Source organism: Staurois parvus, unplaced genomic scaffold, assembly GCF_062004578.1.
Source record: "Staurois parvus isolate SC_StPar_1 unplaced genomic scaffold, SC_StPar_1.0 ptg000017l, whole genome shotgun sequence".
Taxonomy (NCBI): Eukaryota; Metazoa; Chordata; class Amphibia; order Anura; family Ranidae; genus Staurois; species Staurois parvus.
The window spans coordinates 3,446,778-3,461,252 of NW_028317813.1; the positions used below are offsets into that span (position 1 = coordinate 3,446,778).

The 14,475-nt window shown below is 39.5% G+C and overlaps 1 protein-coding gene across 1 annotated transcript in view; it reads right to left on the reverse strand.

Annotated features, from left to right (window-relative positions):
* Positions 1 to 13,970, reverse strand: part of ESD (esterase D) — a 31,551-nt gene extending 17,581 nt beyond the window's left edge. The window contains exons 1-3 of the mRNA XM_089679005.1: positions 13,860 to 13,970; positions 6,214 to 6,284; positions 1,267 to 1,355 (exon numbers count right to left, since the gene is read on the reverse strand). Of these exons, the coding sequence (XP_089535131.1) occupies positions 1,267 to 1,355; positions 6,214 to 6,281 (157 nt within the window). The 5' untranslated portion in view covers positions 6,282 to 6,284; positions 13,860 to 13,970. The remainder of the gene's footprint in view (positions 1 to 1,266; positions 1,356 to 6,213; positions 6,285 to 13,859) is intronic.
* Between the last annotated feature and the right edge of the window lie 505 nt (positions 13,971 to 14,475).

Below are 14,475 nucleotides of genomic sequence, written 5' to 3' on the forward strand. Positions count from 1 at the left end.
TAGATTGTAAGCTCACAAGAGCAGGGCCCTTCCAACCCTCTTGCCTCCTTTCTTTGTAAACCATGGCCAAACAGTTGTTGCTATATAAATCCTGTGTAAACAACAATAATATTATTAACAAAAAATATACCATGTATAATCAGGACAGTCAGTGACACCAAGTAGTAAAGCTAACGTTCAGCATGGCAGTCAAGCAATTAGCAATTTCTCAGCAGTAAAGGTTAGTAATGGAAACCTTTTTGTTTTACATAACATATTTATTTGAATGTCATTTATATTTGTGCATACAAAGTATAAGTCTGAGATTGCTATTAAGGTTCATCAATAAAGCAAAACTGCATTTAAACCAGGCACACCATAAAATCTGCCAATATACAGCAAGCACCCTATGATTTCTTAACTTACCTTTCTAGTTTCTATCCGCTGTTCCAATCCCCTTGCAGTGTCCACAAAGATTATGATCTATCCTAGTGGTAAGAATGGCCCTCTTGCCACATGTGACTCTGCTTGTACCTGCAACCTGGCTACTCATATACTGTACACTGCATTGTGCAAGGGAAGGGGCGCTGTCACCTGCTTCCCCATACCTCATAAAGTAGGGCAAATCCTTCAAACATATTATAATTAAAAGATTAGATGTGAGCATGTATGCCCTTTACAAGGTAACTGTAGTTGATTGGAAGCAAAGAGAAGGTAAATGTATTAAATACACTTTTTAAGCTCTGTGTATACAAAGGAAAATAGGGGAGCTCAAATTCATAATGGGGATAAAATTGACAAAGTCGCCAATGAACCACAATTAGACAAAATAAAGGTGAATAAAGTCCTATAAAGAGTCGAGCTCTATTATTTTGAAGGTAATGGTTTCTAATTTATAGACTCTTTATTGACTGGCTCAGTATCATGCCAATGTGGTGCCTATATTAAAAAAGGGATCAAAATCTTTACCAAGTAACTAGAGACCCGTTAGTTTAAAAGTGAAGTATGGACTTTATAAGAAAAAAAACATATATGCTACATTTGTCCCCTGCCGGCTCTGCAGTGAGAACTTTTTCTGCATTTTTGGCCTTTCTCTGGATCAAATGTGTGTATAGGATTCTGTATGTGGAGGTTTTCTATTTTCTTTTCTATTGTATAAACTAAATGGATAAGTATCTTTTTTCAGCCTGATAAACTATGTAACTATGGCAAATATTTAAACATCAGTTTACTTAAGCGATCTTTACAAATCAAGAAGTAGAAAAAAACAACTACATGAACACATACCTGAAAGCCAGTATACCACTGGGCATTTGGACGTTTCGGCTTTAGGGGGTAAATAGATCCCAAATTTCACTTTACACTTGAGTTCCGTGCTATTCAGAAAAGAAACATTGGCAATAAATAATAAATAAAATGTATTCTTTCCAAGGGCCTTCAAAAAACAAAAACAAAAAACTCTGGCATGCTTGCTTTTATGTTCTAGCAAATAATCAAGAGCAAAATAATAACAGAACATGAACAGAAAAATGAATATGGATATTTTCATATCACAGCCTAGAGAAGGTGAAGTAAACCAGGAACAAAAGCAATGATATTCCAGAAAGACAAAAAAAAGAGCATTTTTAAAAGAACAATAAAAAGATAAGAGATCTCAAACATTGATTAGACATAAAGGGGTTTATTTATTAACGCTTCAGAGTGCAAAATCAGGCTCACTTCTGCATAGAAACCAATCAGCTTCCGGGTTTTAGTGCCAAAGCTTAAATGGAACAAGCTGAGGTTAGACGCTGATTGGTTTCTATGCATAAGTGAGTCCTATTTTGCACTCTCCAGCTTTCGCAAATATACCCCATAGTGCAGTGGTTCTTAACCTGGGTTCGATCGAACCCCAGGGGTTCAGTGAGTCAGTCTTGCGGGTTCGGCGGAGGTGAAGACCCACACCCGACTCATATGATTCGTGCAGTAAATATTCATTATTATGTTTTTGTTTTTGTGTGAAAATCATGTTTTAATGGTTTTGTTCTTTGTTCTTAACAGTTTTGTTCATTTTGTGCACCTATGTATAAATATATACCTAAATATATACCTGTTTTGAATTTTAAAAATCATATTTTATTTTTCCAATTAAGAAGGGTTCGGTGAATGCGCATATGAAACTGGTGGGGTTCAGTAACTCCAACAAGGTTAAGAACCACTGCCATAGTGTCTTAAATATATGAAAATTAGAACATAAAGAATTTTTAAAAGAACAATAAAAAGATAAGAGATCTCAAACATTGATTAGACATAAAGGGGTTTATTTATTAACGCTTCAGAGTGTAAAATCAGGCTCACTTCTGCATAGAAACCAATCAGCTTCCGGGTTTTAGTGCCAAAGCTTAAATGGAAGAAGCTGAGGTTAGACGCTGATTGGTTTCTATGCATAAGTGAGTCCTATTTTGCACCCTCCAGCTTTCGCAAATATACCCCATAGTGTCTTAAATATATGAAAATTAGAACATAAAGAATAACCAATTCAGAAGGACACATACGAGAGACAGCTATTCATAAGTATAGACAGATTTTTGGTCTACTACAAACATGATTTTTCTTACTGGCATAAGCTTTAGGACAAACAAAAAACAACTTGGCAAGTGTAGGAAATGTAACTTGATCAGACTACTAAGGACTTGTAGAGGGGGCTTAACTGTATCAAAACTGCTTTTCTTACAAGTCAATGAGTCTTGATACAGCGTAGAAGAAAGTCAAAAGTAGATCAGAAGCACCAGAGATGGAAGACAGAAGTGCATAATCCTGGCATCTGATGGTTGCAGGGATGAAGTAACTCCCATACTCATCCAATTGGTAAAAAATGTGTATGTGTAAGGCTGCTATAGACAGCTCATTATATGCATATGCCTTTTATTATAATGCTTCTGCTTAAATGTTTTATGTTGAAAACAGATACTTCTTAGCCAGTTAAACAATACTGTATAATATAACTTTGGACATAAGTAAAGATCCCTGTCACATGGGCCATGTCTGCTTCGATGAGCTATGGGATCCATGAGCAGATGTTCTACTGAATTGCTATCATTGACCCCATGTGATAGTACAGCCCTGGCCAAGCCTTTTGAGAATGACAAATATTAATTTTCACAAAGTCTGCTGGCTCAGTTTTTATGATGGCAATTTGCACATACTCCAGAATGTTATGAAGAGTGATCAGGAGAATTGCAATTAATTGCAAACTCCCTCTTTGCCATGAAAATTAACTTAATCCCCACCAAAAAAAACATTTTCACTGCATTTCAGCCCTGCCACAAAAGGACCAGCTGACATCATGTCACTTATTCCCTCGTTAACACAGGTGTCAGTTATGACGAGGACAAGGCTGGAGATAACTCTGTCATACTGATTCAGTTAGAATAACAGACTGGAAGCTTTAAAAGGAGGGTGGTGCTTGAAATAATTGTTCTTCCTCTGTAAACCATGGTTAACTGCAAGGAAACATGTGCAGTCATCATTGCTTTGTACAAAAAAGGGATTCACAGGCAACTATTATTGCTGCTACTTCGACTGAATCTAAATCAACTGCTTATAGGATCATCAAGACCTTCAAGGAGCGAGGTTCAATTTTTGTGAAGGTGGCTTCAGGGTGCCCAAGAAAGTCCAACAAGGTCCAGGACTGTCTCCTAAAGTTGATTCAGCTATGGGATCGAAGCACCACCTGTGCAGAGCTTGCTCAGGAATGGCAGCAGGCTGGTGTGAGTACATCGGCACGCACAGTGAGGCAAAGTGATTTGGAGGATGGCCTGGTCTCAAGAACGGCAGCAAAGAAGCCACTTCTATCCAGGAAAAACATCAGGGACTGACTGATATTCTACAAAAGGTACAGGGACAGGACTGCTGAGGACTGGGGTAAAGTCATTTTCTCTGATGAATCCCCTTTCTGATTGTTTGGGCATCCAGGCAGAAACCTTGCCCAGAGAAGAAAAGGTGAGAGCTACCATCAGTGCTGTGTCATGCCAACAGGAAAAGCATCCTGAGACCATTCATGTGTGGGGTTGCTTCTCAGCCAAGGGAGTGCGCTCACTGAAAACTTGGCTAAGAACACAGCAATGATTAAAGAATGGTACAAAAATATCTTCTAAAAACTTCTCTCAACCACCCAAGAACAATTTGGTGACAAGCAATGCCTTTTCCAGCATAATGAAGCACCTTGCCATAAGGCAAAAGTGATAACTAAGTGGCTTGGGGAACAAAACAGACATAGTGGGGTTTATTTACTAAAGCTGGAGAGTCCAAAATCAGACTCCCTTCTGCATAGAAACCAATCAGCTTCTAACCTCAGCTTGTTCAATGAAGCTTTGGCAATGAAACCTGGAAGCTGATTGGTTTCTATGCAGAAGGGAGTCTGATTTTGGACTCTCCAGCTTTAGTAAATAAACCCCTTTGGGTCCATGGCCAGGAAACTCCCCAGAACTTAATCCCATTGAGAACGTGTGGTCAATCCTCAAGAGGAGGGTAAAAAAAAAAACACCACACAAATTCTGACAAACTCCAAGCATGAATTATGCAAGAATGGGCTGCCATCAGTCAGCATGTGGTCCAGAAGTTGATTGACAGCATGCCAGGGCGAATTGCAGAGGTCTCAAAAAAGAATTCAACACTGCAAATATTGACTCTTTGATAAACTTAATGTAATTGTCAATAAAAGCTTTTGACACTTATGAAATGCTTGTAATTATACTTCAGTATACCATAGTAACATCTGACAAAAAGATCTAAAAACAATGAAGCAGCAGAATTTGTGAAAATAAATATTTGTGTCATTTTCAAAACTTTTGGCCAGGGCTGTATACTTATAGTGACAGGTTCTATTTAACCACTTGCCCTCCAAAGGATTTACCCCCCTTCCTGACCAGGCCATTTTTTAAGATACGGTGCTTCGTTACTTTAACTGACAATTACGCGGTCATGCAATGCTGTACATAAATCAAATTTATGTAATTTTTGCCCCACAAATAGAGCTGTCTTTCTGTGATATTTCATCACATCTGCAGCTTTTTATTTTTTGCGCAATAAACAAAAAATGACCGACAATTTAGAAAAAAAAACACAATACTTCTTAATTTTTACTATAAAACATATCCAATAAAAAAAAATCAAATTTCTTCATAAATTTGGGCCAAAATGTATTCTGCTACGTCTTTGGTAAAAAAAAAAATCCCAATAATTGTATATTAATTGGTTTATGTGAAAGTTATAGCATCTACAAATGGAAGTATATATACTGGAATTTTAATTTTTTTTTATACTAGTGTGCGTCGATCAGCGACTTATAGCGGGAGTGCAGCAGGCATTTTTCACAATGGGTGGGAACTGACTAAGTGCCAGTGACACTAATACAGTGATCTGTGCTAATAAAAAGCACTGACACTGTACTAATGACACTTGGCAGGAAGGGGTTAACATATGGGGGGTATCAAAGGGTTAACTGTGTGCTGTGTGTGTGTTTTACATTATGTGCCGTTTTATCTTGGAGACATGCTGTTTTGTATCTCTCTGCTGTGCAGAGATACAAAGCAGTATGTCCACGGTGACAGCAAAGAGACCTGTGGTGTTTACACACAGGCCTCTCTCGTCAGAATTGCTGATAAGTGCCAGCTAGGAATCGCCGGTCGGGACCCAGTCATTGACATCCTCAGCCACCAATAGCAGCGCAGGTAGGGCAGTGCGCACGTACGCCCCCTACGCAGAAATGCAAATAACATATGTATACACGTGGTTTTGTGCAGCTGTGCCGCCCTGTAGCAGTACGTCTGCTACAGAGTGAATGGCAAGTGGTTAATGAGACATCAGGAGCCTACTAGACCCCCGACAGCACCACTGCACTCCACTGAAGCTAATGGAGTGCAAATCACTCTGGTTTGCTGCTCTCCCTCTCCTCTACTCAGCAGCAACCACCATGCAGGTCTTCAGCCCAAAGGTGGGATAGTGAAGCATGGGAAACATGATGGAGGGTACCTGTTTGGGGGATGCACTTCCATCTAAATGCTGACAATTGGCTTGTGACATTTACACACATTCCCAGCTGTTGTAGCTGTAAAAGCAGGAGTGCCAGTGCAATTAGGCCTGAATTGAGGTGTGATTTAATGATTCCATTACGGATTCTATTACAAGCTCAATTAGGTTTATCTAGTGGTAGTTTTAAATACAACGCTTTGTAAGATGCTTATCTCTATTTACCTGTCATGTTCAAACACTTTCTGGTAGCCCTCAAAGCATTTATTGCAGGAAATCTGTTTCAGTGCCATAGTCTGTTGGAAATATAAACATTATCTTAACACATAATCATACTGCAGATCTCAACAAATGTTATAATAAAGAAAATTCCAAATATACATTAAACATTACAGCATTAATCATATTTATCTACTACAAAAGCAGCATCAGCAGAAGCCTGAACATCCATCTGAAATAACTTTGTAAATATATACAAACCTGATAAACAGAAACTTGGTGCTGAAATACCCATGGGCCTTGAGACAGAAGACCTGGACGGTCTGAAACAGGACTCATAGCCACAACATTTTAAGGAGATATGTGGCAACCCTGCTTCACCCACTTCAAACAGGTGTACCCCCAATGGGGTTATCAGGGATGGGGTCACACTTCAAGAGTCGCTACTGCCCTGGACTTGTAAAATGTCATGTGGACAACTCCACATGCACTGTACAAAGTACCAAGGGAAATGCCAGAACAGGCCAGCAAAATTTTTTCTCCTCTGTAGGGGTCTGGGTATGATCCCTGCAACATGTCCAACTCACCAATCTGTACAAATAGTGAGTGACTGGTGTGCAGCTGGATAGCCAGTTAATTCCCAGTAGAGAGGATCAACTCCTGTTGAGGGAGCAATGCATACTCCGAAAAGCAATACAGTCTATTAGATTTTAATAAATTTGGGGCGTTTATCAACTATTATTGTGATCCACCTCCTTACTCTGCATTAGAATGAGGATTCCCAATACCTAACAGCATTGTTGTGACACCCAATCTTGGGATGTGTTGTTTAAGACCTTTTTGAAATTATTATACAGTATTTGTATAGCGAAAAAGGTTTGCTCAGCGCTTTACATTATAGTGGGGGACAGAACACGAGACAATACAGTAACAAAACAGTACACGAGGGGCTTGAGGGCCCTGCTCTTTCGAGCTTACAATCTAGAAGGGAGGGGAGAAATAGACTGTGCATTCCTGCTATGTAAGCATGTCAGGCAGGACACAAATAGGTGTTTTCTAAGCCCCTTGTCAAGGTGAACTTTATACACTGATTTTGATTTTCCTGTTCTTTTGCCAGTACTCTTAGATGCACTCTGCTTTTGTTTTGCTTTTTTCCAGTAGAGAGGAGACCTCAATCACCTACGGAAAAACGGAGGATTGCTAATAGTGGGAGGGGTTATATGGGGGTCCTTACAGCTCTGTTACCAGATTCCAATCTCCTGAAAGTAGGAGCATTCAACCCAGTTGACTATACCTGTGTCCTACATTGTATGATAAAAAAAAAAATACATTGTTTTCAATGTTGCAAGTTCACATGCTGGACAAAAACAAGACAGATGATCACAACTTTCCTTGGAACAGGTCGAAGACGTTAATAAGGATTAATTTTATAGTGTTATATAATAATTTTATTTTTATGGAATGTGTTCACACACCTATTTCAACAGTAGCAATTTTGTTGATCTACTGCTTGCATGCAATATCTCTGTCAAGGAGATGTGTTACCAGAGGGAAGGCTTACCAAAAGGCATGATCAAGATTCCCCAAATAATCACAATGTGGAAGCATGTGGTTGCAATATGCTACAGAGGTGTTCTTCCTGAGAGCTCACAAACAAAAACTAAAGCCTAAGAGCTAATTGGGTCTTAACAACTTCATAGACTTAAAAATAACCAGTGAAAATAGAAATATGGAAGATTCCACTGTTGACTTGAGTTTAAAGGTGCATGCTCTAAGGCTGACATCCTAAGGACCCCTTCATATCATTGTGTTCGCACAAAACACACATTGATTTAGAATGCTGCACCAATGCCCCTATGTTGCAGTGCACAGTAAACCCATACAATGCTCTAGTGTGTTAGCAGCCCATTCAAATTAATGCACCAGTGTGGATGGGTCAAGAATGCCCTACTTCAAAGCACAGGACCAAATAGGTGTAAAGTCAGCTCAAGGATGATTTAACATCTGTCTGTGGTAGTGTGTTAATGTAGAGTCAACTCACTAGAGAGAAGGAAAACACACCCACAGTATTTTCTTTGCTGCAGCAGCACACACAACACATAGTAATACATTTTGAGGGTGCTGAACACAGGTGCACTGTGGAGGTTCTTTGGTGTGCCATTCAAAATGAGTGAAACCCCATTGTGCATTGTTATAGGTTACCGGAACACATAGATGTACAAACAGCCAAACTAGATCTTCATTCAGGAAAATTGTATAAAAGAAATTGGGATGTCTTGCAAAAAAATATAAAGTATTATGTAACAGAGTCCAACATGGAAATTTCTGATTATTACATAATAAAAATGCTGCCGACTCACCAAATACAATGGTGGTGTCCTCAGAACCATATCATATGCAGTAAAAAGAGAAGAAAACCAGGGGAAAGAGATCCACTGGCATAGAAGTCCTAATGAGAACAAACAGCGGCTAGAAAAAATATTACTTTATTACAAGGTCAGAATCAAAAATACAAAAAAAGGACAACCTCCACCTCACATAGACAAACTGAATAAAATGACAATGTTGTCAAACAAAGACAGCCCACGTGCCGGAATCCCGGCTCCACTGACATGCACACGTAAACGCACTGTAGGGTGGAATCTAGATGAGGATGTAAACTGAAAAGTAGACACTGTGAAAAGGAGACAGGAATAGGGTCAGGGAAGGAAAATAATTGGACAAGATAAAGCAAGATATGAAGACAGCAAGTGTTGCAATGTCCATACACAATAATAGCACTGAAAGAAGATATAAACGCATTGATGGTATTCTTGTGTATTCTTGTAAAGCAACAAAAATTGATGAGATGGTATAGGCCAGCTCCCCTGTGAGGGGTAAAGGTCACTCAAAACCAGGGTAAATAAAAATCAATGATTTTTTTTAAAAAATCAAAAAAATAGGATTTTTTTTATTTAAATCGGATTTTTTTGAATAAAATGCTTTTTGAGGAAAATATATTACCATCCAAAGGTTATTCCATCATGAAATAAAGATTAGTTTTTTAATTATGTAGAATAAGGCTGTATATGTTTAATTTTTTTGGTAAATAAATTCTAGTAATCCATTCACAATGTCATGCTCTTCCAGAGGATTTTGTAAGATTATTGGGCAGTTTCTCTGCCTACAAGATATTATCACAGATGCTTGGTTTACTTTTGCAGTTCTCAAAGTTGAATTTGACTCAGCGGAGATCACATGCCTCTTCTTCACAGCAAAAATGTTATAACATGAACAGAGTTAAGAAAAAGACCTTAATCCTAACTTCTACAAACCTATGAATACAGAATCAACCCCTTCAGTGCTAAGTTTCAAGAAGTTCAGTGAATAGAATAGAAACAATATTTTTCTGATTGTTTGGAGTGGAATAGATCTGCACAAGAAGAAAGTGAAACTAAGTGTGAGGAGGAAGGGGCTGACAGCCTAAGTTTCTTAAAATATATATATTTTGTTTAGCCAAATTAGTTAACAAACATGGATGTTTAAGCAAATACCATATGCTGGAATGTTATTGTTTCAGTTGAATAAATCTATTTAAATTGTTATTATTAAGGTAATGATTATTTTTCTCCTTCCTAAGTACAACAGAAAAGTTGTCCAAATATGAATGAATAACCTATTAAACTGGGGATAAAAAAACTAATATGAAAAGTTATTCTAAAAATCTTCATCTACTTGCATATTAAAGTTACACCAGCAAGAATTAGTCTATGTAGAAAGCTATGATATAAATCAAGCCTTACTGACTAGTGATTTAAATCAAATCCACCCTGCTCAAAACTGCCACATTCTCCCATCTTGAAGATAACCTCATTGAGAGGTGATTTATGCACCATGTTAAGTGCTATATGTGTGGTAGGGAGGAGCAGGGAGTGACTCAATAATGTGGATCACCATGATTAGAGGCAATTGGTTTTGCAAGGCATCTAAACGGTGCTGGTATGGTACAGTAGGTGGATGATGATATTGAAAAAAGTCCAATCATATACTTGACGAATATCCTGTAAATTTCCAATTTCCCAGTTTATGAAGTATAGAGTAGAGAAGACAATGCTTCAACTGCCACTTTGTTCACACAATATAGTGATCACCCAATTACAGGGCATATCCATGACACCTAGTTTGGTGCACTATTCAATATTGGAACGGCAGTATGGAAATGACAGACCGTTATTTTTTTGTAATTTTGAATTTTAGATCTTCATTCAACTAAAAATTTTTGCTTAGATCTAGTGTCAGGACACCCAATCAGCACATTCCTGCTCCCGGTTTATGACTTTGTAGTGAGAAAAGATTAGGATTACAGCCCCAGAACCAGACGCCTTCATATTTCTATTCTGACAGAACCCTGCTTTTCAGTAATAAGTTCATTTTGGGTGAACCTATGTTCATAAAAAGAGCTGTGCGTTGTCACCTGGAAGGTATGGGGTGTGTTTTATGAAGTATGGGGTGCACTTCAAGGTCAGATAGCTCAACTTCTGAGGAATGACCTGAAGTAAGAACCTTATGGGAGATATGATCTGTGATTTGGCACCTTATAAAGGAATAATTTTTGAATTTTTTTTTTTAAAGGGTTTTTGGACAGTTTTGGAAACGTTTTGTTTATTGGTGAACTTGGATAACACGTCACTTTCCCATCTGTACTCAGCACTTTGTTCTTCATCTGCACTTAGCAATTTGTTATATTGTATGTATTTGTAACATTTTTCTTATTCGTTGAATTGATGTAAAACACAGTATTGTAGAATTAAGTGTAGCATCCTACAGTAGCCTTCTTCAACCAGGGAGCCTTCAGACTTCTGCAGGGGTGCCTTGGAAAAATGCCTAAAAATTGCCCCAAAATTGTATACAACGCCAGCAGGTGGATCAAGCCTTTTAGTTACACAAAGCCACAGGTTTCCATTGTGCACTTTTATGACGTTCTAGCTGCCAGCATCCTAACAACCAATGACATCATCAGTTGATAAGGAGGATGTTGGGTGCATGCAAAGCATTCTTGTATGCCCCGCCACTGCCCCCTCTGTCAGTACTGAGGTCGCATTAGTTGAGTGAGAGAGAAACTGATACATTGGAATAATAGTCAGTACCAGTGTGCAAAGGTATATTTGCTTTGGAAACATAAATCACCTCTAATGTTGGGTGTACTATGTGTGTGGATGTGTTTAGAATAGTTTTTAACATTTTAGAAGGGGGTGCCTTGAGTTTTTGCAGATTTGTAAGGGTGCCTTGAGATTATCCATAATTTTAAAGGATGCTTGACTGAAAAAAGGTTGATAAACACTGTCCTACAGTATTGTAGAGAAGAGTGTAGTATCCTACAGTATTGTAGAGAAGAGTGTAGTATCCTACAGTATTGTAGAGTGTAGTATCCTACAGTATTGTAGAGAAGAGTGTAGTATCCTACAGTATTGTAGAGTGTAGTATCCTACAGTATTGTAGAGTGTAGTATCCTACAGTATTGTAGAGTGTAGTATCCTACAGTATTGTAGAGTGTAGTATCCTACAGTATTGTAGAGTGTAGTATCCTACAGTATTGTAGAGTGTAGTATCCTACAGTATTGTAGAGTGTAGTATCCTACAGTATTGTAGAGAAGAGTGTAGTATCCTACAGTATTGTAGAGAAGAGTGTAGTATCCTACAGTATTGTAGAGAAGAGTGTAGTATCCTACAGTATTGTAGAGAAGAGTGTAATATCCTACAGTCCAGTCAGGGCCTTATTCAGCAGGAATGTGGGGGAATGCAGTTCCAGCACCCCACCACTGAATGTATGCAATGGCAAGTGGTGCTGCGGTATGTTGGAAGGTCTACTGATGTTGGCATCTGGGGGATCTATTGTTACTGGAAGGGATCTATTTTTGCATGGTAGTCTATTGTTGCTGGGGAGGTCTGTTGTTGGAGGGGATCAACTGTTGATGGGTCTATTGTTGCTGGAGAGTCTATTATTGCTGGGGTGGTACTTTGTTGCCAGGGTCCATTGTTGCTGAGAGAATTTATTGATGCTGGGGGGGGGGGGGGGGGAATGTCTACTGCTGCTGACTGTGGGGGATTCATTTTACTGCTTTTCTTGTTATCATTAACACATTTTGGAGCACCACAAAATGATAATTGGCTTTATATTCTTTATAAGGGGTGGTACTGAGAGGGGGAAAGGAACCAAGGGATGGTGCTCAGAGGTGGGTAGGGGGATGGAGACAAGCAATGATTCAGAAGGGGGGAGTTCCTGCACCTATTTTCTGAGAAAAAAAAGCCCTACCAACAGCATTGTAGAAATGAGTGTAGTACCCTACAGTAATGTAGAAATGAGTGTAAAATCCTACGGTATTGTAGAAATGAGTGTAGCATCCTACAGTAATGTAGAAATGAGTGTAGCATCCTACAGTAATGTAGAAAGGAGTGTAGCATCCTACAGTAATGTAGAAAGGAGTGTAGCATCCTACAGTAATGTAGAAATGAGTGTAGCATCCTACGGTACAGTAGAAATGAGTGTAGCATCCTACAGTATAGTAGAAATGAGTGTAGCATCCTACAGTATAGTAGAAATGAGTGTAGCATCCTACAGTATAGTAGACATGAATGTAGTATCTTACGGTATAGTAGAAATGAATGTAGTACACTACGGTATTGTAGAAATGAGTGTAGTACCCTACAGTATTGCAGATATGAATGTAGCATCCTACGGTATTGTAGATATGAGTGAAGTATTCTACAGTATTATAATAAACAGAATAGTGTGCAACAACCACATAAAACAGTCCTGTGAATAAATAAATTGTCTATCTATTCTCCAAGTGATAAACAAATGTCCCAAAAATTCCAAATCACATAAAAATCTCTTCTAGATCTTTGTGTAAAGAAGACCTTTTCACACGATTTGGGATTTTTGGGATAATTGTTTATCACTTGGAGAATAGATGGACAATTTATTTATTCCCATGATTGTTTTATGTGGTAATGTGTGTATTGTTATAATTTCAGGTGTTGTGAAATGCGTTCCTTTTACAAGAATTTTTTGGCAAGCAATAATAGTTGTCACTGTATATTATGCACTATGTGTGATTGTATTGTAGGATTAGTAGAATCTCGCACTCACTACATGGAAGGAGCTGGTATTGGAGTGTGACAGGTCACCATTGTTTGTATTGTCATTCAACTGCTGCGGTTAGAACATGAGGTGTACACAGGGAGGGACCATACTGGAGACCTTGTAGTGAAGAGAATAGTCTCCTCAGGGCAGACATCTGCTAAGTGTATCTGCATGCTGTGTAGTGACACCCCCGCCCTGTACAATCACACGGCTGACACCCATTACCACGACTGGCATAGTACAGTACTGGCACAGCGGGACATTGGCGGGCAGCCCGTCCTCTAACTAGGGGCATTTCCGGTACCCTGGCAGGCTGGTGTGTACAGCGCCACCATAACCCCCCATATTCCTCTACACACCCTTCACTACCACAGCAAAGTGCAGCATAAGCATTTCACTACAGGCACACCGAGCGCTCCAATGTGGAGGAATGCCAGTGAACCGAGCTCAGTCACGGAGTACGAAGGACAAGCGCCGGTCCACTGCTGCCACGTTCTTCTATACACCGCGCCACACAAGCCACCCTCACCTGGAGCGCACAACTTCACACTCTGAGTGTCACCAACGAGACCAGCAAGACGAGGACAGACAGCGCGCACACTGCAGCCTGTGATGTATGGACGCCACACTGACCCCTGCAGGCTGAGAGGAGTCTCTCCCACAGATCGATCCAGTGTCTTCAACGAGAAACAACTGTGCTCTCTAATCCTAGGTTCACACCTATGCAATTTGTGTTTGGCGCCTTTCTGCATTGCGTTTTTGCACTTGCGTTCTTGCCACGTTTTGCACTTTTTTTTTCATTTTATTTTTCTTGTTGCTAGGCAGATTTAAAATGCAAAACACAGGAAAAACGCAATACATGCTTTTCTACAGCGTTCCCGGAGAAGTCTATACAACCATGTTTTGCGTTCAAAAAAGTCCCTGAGCCCCCAGTCACATCGGGTGCGATCAGGGGCGGACTGACAACTAAAGGGGCCTCTGGGCAATAGGGATCATGGGGCCCCTGTGTCCTTGCCCACACTCAAAGCACATCCAAAAAAGCCTATAAAAAGGTAACGGCATTTCATGGGGCCCCCTACTGACCCCAGGCCCTCAGGCAGTGCCCAAGTGCTCAAATGGTCAGTCCGCCCCTGGGTGCGATTTGG